The sequence below is a fragment of the Nelusetta ayraudi genome, unplaced genomic scaffold, assembly GCF_046127955.1.
Source record: "Nelusetta ayraudi isolate G7.1 ecotype Tasmania unplaced genomic scaffold, CSIRO-AGI_Nayr_v1 ptg000031l, whole genome shotgun sequence".
NCBI lineage: Eukaryota > Metazoa > Chordata > Actinopteri > Tetraodontiformes > Monacanthidae > Nelusetta > Nelusetta ayraudi.
Window position 1 is genome coordinate 3,986,233 of NW_027466081.1, and position 15,683 is coordinate 4,001,915.

A 15,683-nucleotide genomic window follows, 5' to 3' on the forward strand; every position below is an offset into this window, starting at 1 on the left:
ACTCCATTGGCACAGACAAGTCCAGTTGAAAAATGTTAGGTCAGACAATGAGGTCGAGTGGCTGTTGTTCAGCACAAAGAGCTTCGATGTTAAGAAAAAAAAAAAGAAGCTTGGTATTAATGGCTATAATATGGACTTATGCATGAGACTGGCCTAAGGTTAAGGAGCCATTAGTCTTGTACTTGTATAGATAACAAGATCGCTGCTGTCGGACAGGATCTGCAGAATCTCACCTGCTTGGTGACCTGAAAAACACACATTGGTCTTCAAGTGCTCTTGTACCGATACAACGGTTAGTTCTGCAAGAGATTTTTTTTTTTTTTTTTTTCCGCTTTCGAGGCCGTGCGACTGTTGAGCTCCACTCACGCTCGGCTCCGTTTTCCCCTCATTGAATAATACTCAGTGGGTTCAAGTTTCTGACTCAGAACGGTCATTGGCTGCGAGCGCAGGTTGAGTTTCAGCCACTGATAAGAAAACAGGCAGAAATGAGCCATTGTTCTTCACCCTTTGGCGCGGCCCCTCAGACAGCAACTCCCAGTCATAGCCAAAAGGTGCTGCAGGAGAAGGCAGTTTGACTAAAACACACACACACACTACACAGTCGGTCACTTTGTGGAGCTGGCCTGCCTATTGAACAGAGCACACACAAAGAGGGCTTTCTCTGGTCTATTTTTGGCCAGACGGACAGTGGGAGCTTTCATGTTGCTGTCACTCAGAGACATGCACACACACTAAAGGTGCTATGCAGCCTAAAAAATGATCTCTAGACAGTTGTGCGTCTAGTTTTTCATGCATTTGAAATATTTCCCATTCCCAATATTTTACCCATTTTTCCATCTTTACCTTCAGACTCTGGTGTCACAGCCTTGCACAGTTGCATATTCAAAATAACCTGAAAAGACCTCCTGCAAATAATACATTTAGCCTTCTCGCCAAAAGCATCATTTTGAAGCTTCCACCTAAAACTAGTCGTACCTTCAATGCGTTTTTGACGGGATTTTAACTTGACAACGACGCTGCCACCATTAGACGGGCAGTGCTGTTAACAAAGTGGAAGAGCTGTGAGGGTGGTGCGCACAGCCCCACCGCTCGTCAATCAAAGTAATGGGGAATTGGGCCAGGCCCAGTTCCTGGAAAGAGAGCAGGGACATGTGACCTGACTACATTCATTCTGGTGAGAGGATGGGAGAGACAAAGGTGACGAATGATGGAAATGAGGGAGAATGACGAAAAGGAAGATTGTGTGGTCTGAAACAGCTGCTCTCTGTCACATGTGATTAAAGGGGCAATGCAGGATTTATTTTCATCAGAGTCGGATAGATGGTAAGATTGGTATGTGAAGTTCTAGTGGTGTTCGTCCATGTGGGGTATAGCTAGTTTAAATTATGCTGGCTATAGCTAAATTCAAAAGGTCGCTTTCCGGTAACCATGTTGTGTTTCCAAGTGGGACACTGTTGGTGACGGACCTGCATCCATCCGACACGGAACTCTGCTGAAATACACGGGTGGTTTAATTGTGTTTCAACTGACTTGTTTTGAAATGTAAAAACTAAAGATAAAAGCCCCTAGATGTGGTAGCGGAGTCAGGACCATCGCCGATGGTGGTCCCCTCGGAAACGCCACATGCAACGGTTCTGGTCGTAGACGGCGACCCACTGAATTTAAGGTTATATCCAACGTTTGCACGTCCAGTCCGCTCTCTCAACACTTACATCTTCACATGCCACTTTTTCTGTTGTGGTCTCACCGACTCTTAATTGCGTTGCATACGAAACTGGAAATAGCCAAAGTCTTTTTGTTTTGGTTAAAGGTCTGTGCTCAGCTTTGGGTAAAAATCACATATTGCCACTTGTCAGGCCCCAGAAAAATCCTCACAAATAAATCAGTGCGAAGAAGGGAATTCCTGCATTCTGGGAATTCCGGAATTGTATCAATGGACGGGAGACGAGTTAAAGAGAGTCCGGCTGTGATTATTGAGGCAGACTGCGGGGGGATCTAACAACAGCAGTCGGGAGAATTTGGAGGCCGGGTGAGTGACGGCCACTTTGTTCATACACAGCCCAGGAAGATGACACCCCAGTCAGCCCGGAGGGGAACTTCCACTCCGGTTACTTCGGTCTGTACGCTGACATTCAGCCCTGCCAGTGGGTCAGTGAACACATCAGGCCTTTCACTGTTTGGCCCGCGAGTCGGGCGGTTGTTGTTGTTTTGGACACAAGAAACACTTGAACGTCACGTCGGATTAGGAGGCCGACGTGACGCCCCCCCCCCCCTGCAGGCAGCACCGGACAACCCCAACCTCCTTGTGTTCTACCCACCACTCAGCACTTCAAGTCTGCGAAACGCAACTAAAGGGCGATTGCGAAGCCAAAAAAAAAATAAAAAATGTATTATGCAGGTGAGGGGTCAGGAAGCCGCTCCACAATAGCCGGGTTTGGCCGTAGGAAGAGTGTTTTGTAGGCTGCTGAGCGGCTTCAGGCCGACCATTAAAAAGTGAGTGCGGTCTGGGTCGCGAAAACCGGCCCGAGGTGGCATTTTAATGGCGCTCCTGTGCGCCTGCACGACCCCAACGCAACGCAGGTCGTTCCTGGAGGAAGCAGAGAGGCAGCGTTATATTTCAAAATCCGTTGGTTCGATTCAATTCAGCGTTCAACTCGCTGTTACGGGCAGATATTCCACTCACTTCTACCCCTTTCTCGTTTTTAAATTACCCTGATTAGAGGGGTCAAAGTTCAGGTGGAGGTGAAGGGCAACAGAAAGGGCGCCTCAAAGGCAAAATGTGTCCAATTTAACCGCAACTAATGGCCCCGAATGCATCTCGCAGACTTTGTTATTGACGATCGATGCTTTCCCAAGGGGCCACTTGCTCTCACTTCTTATAACAAATGCGAGGTTGTCGCAGTACAGTCGAGGAACCCTGAGCAGATCCACCTCGGAGGTGCCCCATCCTTACGAGTGGGCCGTCTCGTCAATAGAAACAGAAATACTTCCACGATGGACACAGTTATTTGTTGTCAGTGCTTTTTTTGGTGCCTCGCTGGCTCCTGATTGTCTGCACTATGCGGCACCAGAAGCTCATAACCACAGTCAGTAGCAATAGATTTACTAGCACGAAGCATTGCTGCGACAAAAAAAAAAAAAAATCACCCGCAATGTGCAAAGTTCAGAAAGAAAAGGAGTCAAAGCTCAAGAATCCATCATCAAGCCGAGTCTGCAGTCCTGCACGTCCATGTTGCTGAACTCAAATCTAACACTATTTGTTTTGCAGCCGCTACAATGCATGAACAGTCTTTTAGTGCAGAGGATTCTCCTTATGTGGGTCGAGGGGGAGGAGGGGATGGGAGACGCTGGTCTACAAAGAGCAGCCAAGGAGGCAGTGCAGGAAAACAAAGCCACTCACCCCGGGGGGCTGAATTGTGTTATTGATTTTTCACATTTGCCCGCGCATGTGTTCATCCCCAGTGACCGCGTGTGTCTGCGTCCGTGTGTGTGTTGACGCGTGCGTGCACCTGATCATTTCTTGCTCCTCCGGGGTGTGAGATGCGGTGGGACGGTCGTGCATTATTGATTCATCGCCGCATTTTGCACATGTCGCCCGTCCCGGTGATGGCGTCCCAGGGGAGGGGGGTGGAAGAGGGTGCGGGGGCAGCGGGGATGAGTCGAGGTGTTGGAGGCGGGCAGGGCCGGCGTGCCTCCACTGGAGGCCTTGAATATTTCAGAGGGACCAATTTCATTTATATAATGGGAATTATCCTGCTGGCTAAATCTAAATTGGAGGGGGAGAGCGAGCGTGTGAGGTCCTGCCCCCCCCCCCCCCCCCATCCTACCAGCCCCCTCTCAGGAGTGATGAATACTAATGGGGGGGCTTTATGGAGACGTGGGATTAAGCCGGCACTACATTAACCCTGACAGCGGAGGTTTGCGCCCAGCCTGATTGAGGGCTGGCACCCCTACAGAGTTTGGATGTAATAATACATTTATTACATTTTTATTCCTTAACAGATAGCCTTTTATATGCACCTTTCCCATAACCAGAACATATAAGATTTGGGACGGAAGGACGTATGAACTCATGGGAATCAGCGCTTTTCCTTAAAGCGACACTTAATTCAGTTGCAGTAAAGAGACATGAAATAAACTGTTAGCGGGAGATAACGGCGACGGCTGGTCGGCCCCTCTGGAGACAGTTCAATACCCCTGTCTGCACAGACTCGAAGGATCCTCCCGCGCTCTTTTTTTTTTTTTGAGGGGTGAACAGCGACGCCTGTTATCGCGTTCCCATGAGTCCATAAACTCTCGGGTACCAGTTATCCTCTCGTTCCCACAAGTTATTCAGGTTATCCAGGCCTCTGTATTCCTCACTGTGTCGGCGCTTACTTGCATTTTACAAAACAATACGCAAACGAGCGGTCTTTGAACGTTTCACCCTGGTGTTTTGTTTTTTTGGGGAGGGACTGGGTGGTCACTGTAACGTCGCCCAGCTGCCGGGGCTTCCTCACCAGGGGCATAACCCGAGCCCTGACCTCGGCCTCATCCGCCGTCGTTAGCCTGAACTGGAAGGGTGACGGAGAGACGGCCCCTCGACACCTGACACTGGGGCTGCTTGAAAGGGGAGGAGCCTGCAGCCAGTCGGTGTAGCGGTCACACGGCACACCGTCTCTCTCTCTCTCCGCCGAGGGATTCCTCCCGGGCTGATTTTCATATCGTGCAAATGAAGTTGTTTTGGTACTGAACGAGGGGGTACATGTTAAAAAAAAATACATTCAAAGAGCAGAAACTTTTTTTTTTTAAATAGTGATAATTTTCTGAAAACATTTTTTTTTTAATCTTTTTAAAAAATTCTGCTGTGATTTTAATTTTAACTAGCTTCTTTTTTTTTACAAAGTTTACTGCATTTGTTTTGTTTTGTTGAGGATAATGTGGTTTCCTTACATGTCGTTACCATGCATGCAATGTCACGGCTGCCCGACATTGATTTCCTTCAACCATTGAAGCTGTAGCCATGACAGCGCCGGCACCATAGCAATGTCTTGCGTGTTTATTACGTACCGAGCAACATTTTGGAAGCGCCGTGTCGTCTGTTTTAGTGCTTCCTTTTTTATTTTTGAAAGTCTCGTCTCCCCTTTTTACTTCTGTACTTTACTTCCTGTTTCTGTTTTCCCACCTTTTTTGTTACCTCATGATGTCCTTGATTGTTCCCACTTGTGTTCCCTTGCCCACTTGTTCTTGTCCGTTTTTTTACTTTGTTTTTGTTTGGCCGTTGTTTTTTACTCGGTTTCACCGCGGTTGTTTCTTCTCGTCAGGGAGGAAAATGTACTGCTGATGAGTGTAAAGGCCCGCTGGCGGTTGCCTGGTGGGGCAGGGGGCCATCGATCAGCGAAGGTGCCGAGGGCAGCGTGACCCCGTTTGCCTCTAAAGCCGCCGCTAAACAGCTTAGCTAGCAACAGCTTTTAATTATGGCTGTCTGAGTGGTTGGTAAACATGGCCGACAGGTGGGCTCTGCGGGCAGACGCCCTCCACCTGGACGCGCGCGCGCACACACACACACACACACACACACACACACACACACACACAAACACACGCGCTCAGAGGCTGCCTATTTAGCTGTCACCACCCGTTAGGAGTAGCGCGCGCTCTTTGGGCGACGGCGGTAAACACACGGACGACTCGGTCCCGCGAGCGCCTACAGGCCAAGACACAAAAACAAAATAGCAGCTTACGCCGACAGTGTCAACGCAACGGTGTAATTACGAAGATGCGAACCAGACTCGTCAACTTAACACGTGGGCGGTGACGATGGCTCTGGCGGCCACACGTGAGTGTTTTGTTCAGGAGGCGTGCAGCAGATCAGGCTGGTAGCGGAGAAGCGAAATAAGCCCTCATTTGTGGAATCTGTAGGAGTTTTCATATGAAGTTCCCATGCTTTCCTCGTTAGTAGTTCCGAAGAGCCGTTTTGCTCCCAGAAGCATATTTAGCCCTCTGTTTGCAGCCTCCCGCGAAAACACGGGATTGTTTTTCCGCTAAAACTGATGCCGATGACGGAACCTTTCACATATTTGGAAGCGGGGGGGAAAAAACAAGGTGGTCCTCAGAGGGCGGAGCTAAGACCCGGTCCCGAGGTGTCTGGGCCACCTTGTGATGTCACAGCTGACTGGTTTGCAGGAGGAGTTTGTTTGTTGACAGCTTGCAACAGAGAGAACATCCGACAATTTGTGACCTTTAAGCCAACAGAGTTACAGGATGATGGACAGATGTCTGTAAAAAAGTTTGAATTTAAAAAAAATTTCAGAACCATGCAGTGAAAAGTTTTGGTGGTCTCTCCTCGGTGCCTCAGTCACACTTTGGAGTAGCTGCGACGAATTTTGATTCGACTCTGACTTTAGCCGGCGGGGTGAAGTGAGGGGCAACGTCTTTAAAAAAAAAAGCCTAAAAAGAAGTCGACGCTCATTTGGAGCCACATTTAAACTCTGAGACCAGAGCAATGAATGAACGACTCGGGAATTCCCCTGTTGCCCTGTGCACTGTTCCACCTTTTGTTGTTTTCCTTCCTCCTTTTCTTCCTGTTTTCTCTCGTCATTATAGATTGTACAGGGAACAGATCAGCCAGATAAAGTGACGCGAGCTGGCACTGGATCACCTACAGAGGAATAGATTCCAAGTGATTCAGGGAACGTGATTCAGAAAATATAACTTCATCACATGCTAAAATGACACCTGACATTATAAAAAGCTGCTCACTTGCAGGTTTTTTTTAATTTATTTATTACTGTGGCTGATATATTGCATTTGTGGCAATGATGTGTTTTTTTTTCTCCTGTCGACATGATGATGCCCACAGTATATTGATTAGGGATGTTAACAATTAATCGACTATCGATTAATTGTCGATTAAGAAATTAATCGATTAAACTAAATTAGTCGCAATTAATTGAATTTTTTTTACACGAGTAGTTAATATCATTACAACAGCGTAGTGGCAGGAAAGAGCAATTCACCTGTAGACACTGTGATGGTTATATTATACCTACAACAAGTTACTTTTAAACAACTTAAAAAAAAAAAAAAAAGAGTTGAAATTTGACCCATTAGAAGTCAACTGAAAGTCAGAGGATAAATGTCCAGGGTGTTTATACTGTTCTCTAATGTAAAAATGGGTCACATTGGACCCTCAACATTATTTAGGGGCTAAATAATGTGCTCCTTTAGGTTCTCGGGAAAAATCGCCGCTTATCAATTAATCGTTAATCGATCAACAAACTCAATCGACTAACGATTAATGAATTATTTCGTTGAAAGCACAGCAGGGTTGAGGGTTCAGCACTCTGACAGTTGGGGTCTGACAGTTAATTTTTATCTGTTGCTTTTTCTCCTATCAGCTGGAAACAGTCTCTCTCTCTCTCTCTCCCTCCCTACCTCTCTCTCTCTCTCTCTCTCTCTCTCTCTCTCTCTCTCTCTCACACACACACACACACAACCACTTGAATTCTTGCTGTCTATATAGTGCAGGCGAGAAATTACAGCCAATTACTACCATTAGCACAGTACCTATCCATGTTTTACATCTTAAATTCCTAATAAATGCTGCAAGTAGCATTTCAAAAGTCCCATTTCACGCTAGCTCAACACTGTTGTTGTTTTTTTAGCAGTGAACTCCATGGGGAATGATAACATTCCGTGTCCCACATCTTCTCCTTGCTCCACCTTTTAGAAAATGTGCGCTAAAACGCTTCGCTGTGGAAATGATCCCTTTGTGATGTCACACAGGGCACATAGTCCTCACCCAGGTTGGTGACAGCGCCCCCTCCCAGCCAAGTGTTGGCTCCGCCCTCTGACACCGCCTCGTTTAGGTTCCAATGAAGGCGAAGGAAATGTTGCATTAGAGGTGGAAACTGAACCTCAGACGTGTTCCAGCGCACCGTCCCCGACTTTGTCCGGATTCCCAACTAAATCCTTCCTTTAGTTGCGCTCTAAGGCTCGGAAACCTCTGCCACCAGAAACAAATTGCATAGCCTCGGACACCTGATCAGTGGCAAACTTGTCAGTGTAAAATGCAGATTTTGTGCGCGCGTGCATATAAATATGCACGTAAAGGCAACATATTGGCTGCACTCGTCTGTACAGCTGTCTGTGTCGCTTTGGTGCACTTGCACGCACGCATGTTGCACATGCAAATTGCACCATATGGTTGTTTTCCCGGCGTCTCCTGCACAAACACTCGCTCCTCCTCCTCCTCCCCCACCTTCTTTCTACACAAACAGCCATCGAAGCACAACAAGTCCAGCAGCTCCAAGTTTCCCCAGGTGGTGCTCACTGAAAGAGACTTCAGGGTTATTTTAATAATAACCGCACATGCTTACTTTTATCAGAGAAAATTTGAGCAGAAATTGACTGTGTGTGTGTGTGTGTGTGTGTGTGTGTGTGTGTGTGTGTGTGTGTGTGTCTCAGGTCAGCAGAGATGTCCATAGTCGTTATTTTCTGACTGAGGCTTTCTTCCGATTGATGCACTCTGTTGACCCTCAGGCGTTTTCCGTCTCTCTCACACACACACACACACACACACACACACACACACACACACACACACACACACACACACACACACACACACACACACACACTCACAGCAGGCAGAGCCGAGTTCTATTGTTGCCGTTTCTTTGCACTCTTTCTGCCAAGGGAGGTTATTCAGGGACAGCGCCAGTCAGCGCTGGAGCATTCAAACAACGCAGTTCATGAAAATGTCAAGTCTCACGCCAGACAATGGCAGCGAGCTTTGATGCGGCGGCACAATAAAAAGCTTCCAGATGCAAAACTTGAGATGCTTTAATTAACACTGACTTTTTTTCTTGTAGTAAACAACTTTGTTTTTTTGTCTTTATTTTCTTCTATTTTTAAGTGAAACTGTGTGATATTTATATGTGATTTTATTTTGACAATAAAATATCAAAACTAATGCTGCTGTTTGCTGCAATGTTGGCCTTAATTTAGGATCAATACAGGAAAGAGGCAGTTAGAGCAAAACTACCCCCTGTCGCCGGGATCCACACTATGAAAGCGTTTGTATTTGGATTATGATCTCAATAAGGATGTGATGATATTGATACTCAATGCTCTGACAGTGACCACAGAGTCTCTATGTAGTCATTGCAGTATGATAGTATCAGAAAGGAGGTGTAGGGAGTGTGGCTTTTTTTTCCCAGCTCGGTTACTACAATACCGCCATAGAGTTACCATAGGCGCGTGCAGATCCATCACCCCTTATGCTCCGCTGGCGTATAGAGATCTCGTCAAAGTGAGCAAGTGGAGTAGGAGGAGAGTGAATGGACCTCCAAGTTGGTTTTCCTCACCTCAAGAAACTAGAAAGGAGAAAAGTGGATGGACGGTTTCAACAAAAACTGAACATTTGCAAGTGTGTGAGTGTGTGTTTATGTGCGTGCTCGCTTGTGTGTGTTTAAAAAAGAGTTTAAGGTCCACTGTACGTATGTGTGTGTGTGTGTGTGTGTGTGTGTGTGTGTGTGTGTGTGTGTGTGTGTGGTCAGGACTGTGCTGCTGCTTGGTCATTAAAGGGAAGTAAAAGGGAAACTTCCTCTGCGCTGCTTCCTGGCAGAAGGAGTGGCAGCCTTACATGGATACTGGCTGTAACACCAAACTGTGTGTGTGGGTGGGTGTGTGTGTGTGTGTGTGTGTGTGCGCGCAAGAACAGGACGTCCCACCAACACAGGGGTCACTAGTTCACAGGATTCTCTTGTTCTCAGCTCCCGGCTTCTTTTTGCGACACTATCATTTTTAATTCATTCACACTTTCTGTCCTTCCACACAATCTCATCAGCGGTGAAATATATATATTTTTAATATACTGAATATTTGCAACACTGAGACAAATGCTTGCCCCTGCACGCGCTTGGCTTTACACAAAAGTGACAGGGAAAATATTTTTAGACGCGGTCACCGCTATTAATAAATGATGACACATGCTTCACCTTTGCAGGGCCTGCAGGGCTCAGCTGTCAATCCTCAATTCAGCCACTTAGTACAGCAGCAACATTGTTTTTTTTGGGTTTTTTTTGGTGTATGAGCAAACAATTACAAACAGTAAAATTACGGCCATAAAAGAGCTGACATACACTACTGACATGATGCACCCAAAATGCGCTCTAACCTGACCTCTAAACTTTTGAATGCACATCCAAGTGCCCAGTGTTTCCATACTCATTGCTAATATAGCGTTCTCTTAACAAGCTGATGGTCCTTGATACTCTTTTTGTATCCATTCATTTATCTTTTGTTTCAGTAACTTGTCAGGAGTGAAAGAAATTCCCATTGCATGCATATTCTATGCCGTGCATCCATGGCATTATGTTGCTGTTGTGTGAATTTGTGCTTTTTTCATTGAAATCATCAAAAGCCATGTGTTTCCAGTATGTAGAGATGTAGTTTTTATGATGATTTTTATTTGGTTCGTTAGTCGATTGACCTTATCGATCGATTAACAATTCATTGTTAATCGATCGGCGATTTCCCCAGATTTTCACAATGAAATTTCACAATGAAAAATGTGTAAGGAACACATTTTTTAACCCTTAAATAATGTCAAGGGTCCAATGTGACCCATTTTTACTTTAGAGAACAGTAAAAACATCATAAGCATCTATCCTCTGCATTTTAAGTTGACTTCTAATGAGTCACAATTCAATTTTTTGGTTTAAAAGTAACTTGTTCTAGTTATTTTATGACCATCAGTGTCTGCAGGTGAATTACTATTTTCTGCCACTACACTGTCATAAAGATGTTAAAAAATGTTCAATTAATTGCGACTAATTTAATTTAATCGATTAAATTTTTAATCAACAATTAATCGATAGTCGATTAATCGTTAACATCCCTAATATGGAGTGTGATTTCTGTCCATCCACTCAATAAGCTGCTCTAATGTCTTGCAGATCAACGTGCGCGTCACCACCATGGACGCGGAGCTGGAGTTTGCCATCCAGCCCAACACGACAGGGAAGCAGCTGTTTGACCAGGTGAGAGCAAAAATTGAACTCGGTGATCTTGCCGGAAGAATCGCGCTTTGTTGGGCACAACGAGCGAGAAACGACACCGGACGCGTGCGAACGGCGGAGCAGCTCTGGGCTGGTACTGGTTTTGGTGCAAAGCTGTGGCGCAGTGTTCTTTGTCTGAAGTGGGAGCGGCGGTGAGACAGTGCGTGAGTGTTATTGTGGCTCTTGTGTGAATGTGTGCCTGCGATGTGAAAGGGCGGCTTTCAGCTTTGTGCCGTTGTTTCGTGAGGCTGACACGGAGAGACCAGAGAGCCGAGACCGTTTAGCCGCTCGCCCGTTGTTTTCCACGTCGAAATAGAGACGGGGAGGCCCGGGGAAGTTGAAATAGTTGAGTTTGTACGGGCGACACGGTGGCGCAGTGGTTAGCGCTGCCGCCTCACAGCAAGAAGTTCGTGGGTTCAATTCTGGGGCCCGGGCCTGGGACCTTTCTGTGTGGAGTTTGCATGTTCTCCCTGTGTCTGCGTGGGTTCTGTCCGGGTTCTCCGGCTTCCTCCCACACTCCAAAAGCATGCATGTGAGGTCAATTGAACATTCTAAATTGTCCGTTGGTGTGCATGTGAGTGCGAATGGTTGGATTCAAGTTATTTGGTGTAGCTAAAGAACCAGAACAAGACGGATAGAAGAACGTAAACAAAACCAGCTGCGTTTAGTTTACTCTAAAAACGTCTTTCCAAAATTTCCTGTTGCCGTCAATTTTCCGACGCAGTTCTCCAAATGCGCAGCAAAAGGTTTTGTGGAAACTCAACTAATGTGTTGAATTTTGTGGGATCGCTGAACCCCGACCATGTTTACCTCAGCGTGCCCGCTGATGTAGCTAATGTAGCTAATGTAGCTTATAACTGGCCAGATGGCATATTTCCCTAATCTGTCGGCTTTAAATCGCATATCCATGTGGAAAAGAGCTCACAAAAACAGTTGGCAAAGGGGGAGGGGACGGTTCTTCAACGTAAACTTGATACTGATTAGACGGACACGTTCGAAAGCTGGCCAATCAGATTTCTTCAGCGTCCCTCTAAGCAGTGCTTGTGTTGCTTTATGTGTTTGAACGACAAAATCGAGCATTTGGATGATGGCGGAGGCTGCAGTGAGTCGTGTAGCTTTAAGTTTCATTCTGACTCACTGGGATTGTGATCACTTACCCAATGCAATGACGCTATCGTTGCGTGACCGTGCAGTGAAACGTTATTGGCATCAAGTGCATTGAGTCTTGATCAAAGTGTGTCGCCACCCTGTGGTAATGGGTGGTATTACATATGTATTATTTAATTATACATATATATATATATGTATATGTATATATATATATATATATATATATATATATATATATATATATATATATATATATATATATATATAATTATTAATTATATCTGTATATATATATATATTAATTATTATGTTTTTATATAATCGTATCAGTTGTTTGATTTGTGATTCACCCAGTCTGACGATGACAACCAGTATTCCCCGGTATTTCCAGTTCTGCCCGTTGTGTATTCATCACAATTCATTCAGCCACGGTGCTTCACTTTGAAGCCAGTCAGAAGTGCAGGGGAAAACTTTTGGTGGTAGTTTTTGCCCTCCTCTCAGTGAGGAAACAAACCTCTGCTTTAACTGCCCGGATTGCACCATCTCCACCCTGCAACCACTATTCTTTACTGGCCGGCAGCAGCTTCCTGTTTTTGACAGAATCCTGGCCGTACGCCTCGAGCCTCGTTCGCGCTCTTTCACGATCGCGCTCCGCTGTAGACTCGCTACAGATCGGAGCTTCTCAGGTCGGATCTGCAAGAATTCGGACACGGCCGTCGAGCTTCTTTTCCAAAAGTGCCAAAGAAACACACTTCACTTTGACAGTGAACAAAACTCATCGCTCCAGACGAACGATGGCGATCGAGTCGGGATCTATTTTTCTCATATTTGGAAGACATCAGTCAAGTCCGAGGCCGTGCGGCTTCCCCCGTCTCTCACAGTGAGTCACTCTAGTGGCAGCTTCAGCCCCTCAAAGTTGTTTTCATAATTAAACGCTGCGGATTCACATGCGAATGAAGCGAGGGCTCCATTGATAAAAATCTTTTCTTTTTATTTTTTTTTTGTAAAGGCCACGTTTAAACAACCTCAATCTAGCAGAGGCGCGCGCACACAAAGGGAAGGAGCGGTGATAAAAGGCGTTCACTTTGATAGAAGAGCTTTTTCATCAGGCTAAACTCCAAAACATCGCCTGCCTCTGAACACCAGCACTTTGAAGAACCACGCGCGTTTCATGTCGCCTCCACTCAGCCGCCACTCGGCTGTACTTTGGTGACCCTTTCATGTTGGCCGACTTCCCTCCCCCCTCCGTCTCCTCCTAAAACTTCGGAAGATGTTTTGCTACATCTCCTTGAATCTCCTCCATGTTCCTCCGCCGCTTCTGGAATCTGCACTTATTTGCAAGCATGTGAGCTCCTCTGTCTGGAGTCAATTATACAGCTGGAATTGCTGTGGATTGTACACATCCCATTAAGAGAAAGAGTCGATTCAGTCGTTCCTTTTTCTCCTGATATTTGGACCGGATGATAAAACCGCTATGTTTATTATGGAGTGGGAAGGTAGGATAAAGCAAAATGTGAAACTGGACCACAGTCAGTGTTTTTCATTCTATTCATTCTAAGAGTGAAAAAACTAGTCTTCGTGCTCCACAGTATTAGAAGAATAAGAATGCGGTAAAATAAATAGATTCCCATTTTGCCATGTAATAAATCTTCATTCTATCTCCAACAAATTCATCACAATGAACTTGTCTGCCTCCTGTAATGATGATTGATGAAAACGCTGCAGCTAGCTAATGATGGTGCAGCAAAAATGCACTTTTTAGTTTTAACAGAAGGTGGCGTGCTGTCGTGTTGTTGATACTATCGGTCCCTTGACAGGACATGTATGGGGCCGTTGTTAATTCTCAGAGGTTCCAAGTTCCACACAATTCCAAAATTTGCTTTACACCCATTTCACAACAACAATGTGTGTCTCTAGCTGCGTTTCCGTTACCACTAGAATTGAGAAAAAACCTAAATATCGCAATGAAAAACTGGTCCATCTCGTATTTACGCATCACCGGACGTGACGTACGGGGTCACGTGACCAGTTCACTTCGAGTGAAAATGGAGCGTTATGTTTGGATGGAGGAGGAAACAGAATATTTTTTTTTTTTACAAGTAATCAAAGAGAAAAATATAACAACCATTCTTAACAGCAAACAAACGTAAACAAGAAAAGCGAACGTAATTCTCGTGAAACTTGCGGGATTTCAATGGAAACACTTGCAAATCGCAATTGTACCTTTTCAAAATTTTAGAAATATTGCTTCTTTGCGAAGAACTGTAATGGACACTCAGCTACTATCGTGTTGGTGACCTCCCCTTTGTTTTGCTTGGACCAAGTGCGCTCTGGCTACAACGATTCAACATTCTGGAACTGCCGCTTCCAGTTTAGCGACAACAGATGCACAGCCTTGTTTTTGTCCCCGTACGTGCACATGGAAGGCCGCAACAAAGTGTCAGTACATGGTACATGCGGACTCAGCAGATATTAACTGTCCAACTAGAATGCACGATCACGAAATCTGCCTTGGAAATGTTGCACAGTGCACTGCGGCTATTAAGTGCAAACATTGTAGCATCACTCTGCTAAATTTAACTTCTATGTATTTCTTTTCAGGAAAAAAAATCATCCAGAATGTGCCTGATCTTATCATGATTGTTTTGTTTTGTTTTGCTGTTGCTGCTGTAAACTGACCACACACTACTGTGCGATTGCAGGTGGTGAAGACGGTGGGTCTGAGGGAGGTGTGGTTCTTCGGCCTGCAGTACACAGACAGTAAGGGCTACGTCACGTGGCTCAAACTCAACAAGAAGGTGAGGGAACTGAAAAACACCACCGTCCGGACTTCATTTCCTCGGCAACGAGGCGGTGCTGCTAATAACAGTCTTAAAGATTCTCTTTGGTGGAAGCTCGAACCCGCTTCACAGCAGGAGACAGAAATGTTTATCCTTTAACACATTTTAAGAGCTCTGATTTCTTGCTGATTTATTTATATGTCCCCCCCCAGAAAATATTGGACTCATATGTTTGTTTATGTGTGTTTCTTTCCAGGTCACCCAGCAGGACGTGAAGAAGGAGAATCCACTGCAGTTCAAGTTCAGAGCAAAGTTCTTCCCGGAGGAAGTTTCCGAGGAGCTCATCCAGGAGATCACGCAGAAGCTCTTCTTCCTGCAGGTGCAGAGTGGCGCCATGATGCAATCATGCATCGTCGTACCAGTCATCCAATGTTGGAAAACGGCATGTGTGTGTGTGTGTGTCCGCGTGCGTGCGTGCAGGTGAAGGAGGCCATTCTCAACGATGAGAACTACTGTCCCCCGGAGACGGCCGTCCTCTTGGGCTCCTACGCTGTCCAGGCCAAGTACGCCGACTTCAACAAAGACGTGCACAAGCCGGGCTACCTGGCCTCTGACCGCCTCCTGCCACAAAGGTACCAGCAAAAAAAATGCACATTCAACTACACGGTACCTGGACCGTGACTTTTTGGATAAGAAAAAGTATTCATTGTGCTCGTGTGCCATGTGAAAATGTGCTGCGGCTCCAAAA

At 45.7% G+C, this 15,683-nt stretch overlaps 1 protein-coding gene across 1 annotated transcript in view; it reads left to right on the plus strand.

Moving 5' to 3' along the window:
* The window catches only part of LOC142891425 (radixin), a 33,268-nt gene that overhangs the window by 10,802 nt on the left and 6,783 nt on the right, over positions 1-15,683 (plus strand). The window contains exons 3-6 of the mRNA XM_076030937.1: positions 10,944-11,027; positions 14,858-14,953; positions 15,192-15,314; positions 15,416-15,567. Coding sequence (XP_075887052.1) covers positions 10,944-11,027; positions 14,858-14,953; positions 15,192-15,314; positions 15,416-15,567 — 455 coding nt within the window. The remainder of the gene's footprint in view (positions 1-10,943; positions 11,028-14,857; positions 14,954-15,191; positions 15,315-15,415; positions 15,568-15,683) is intronic.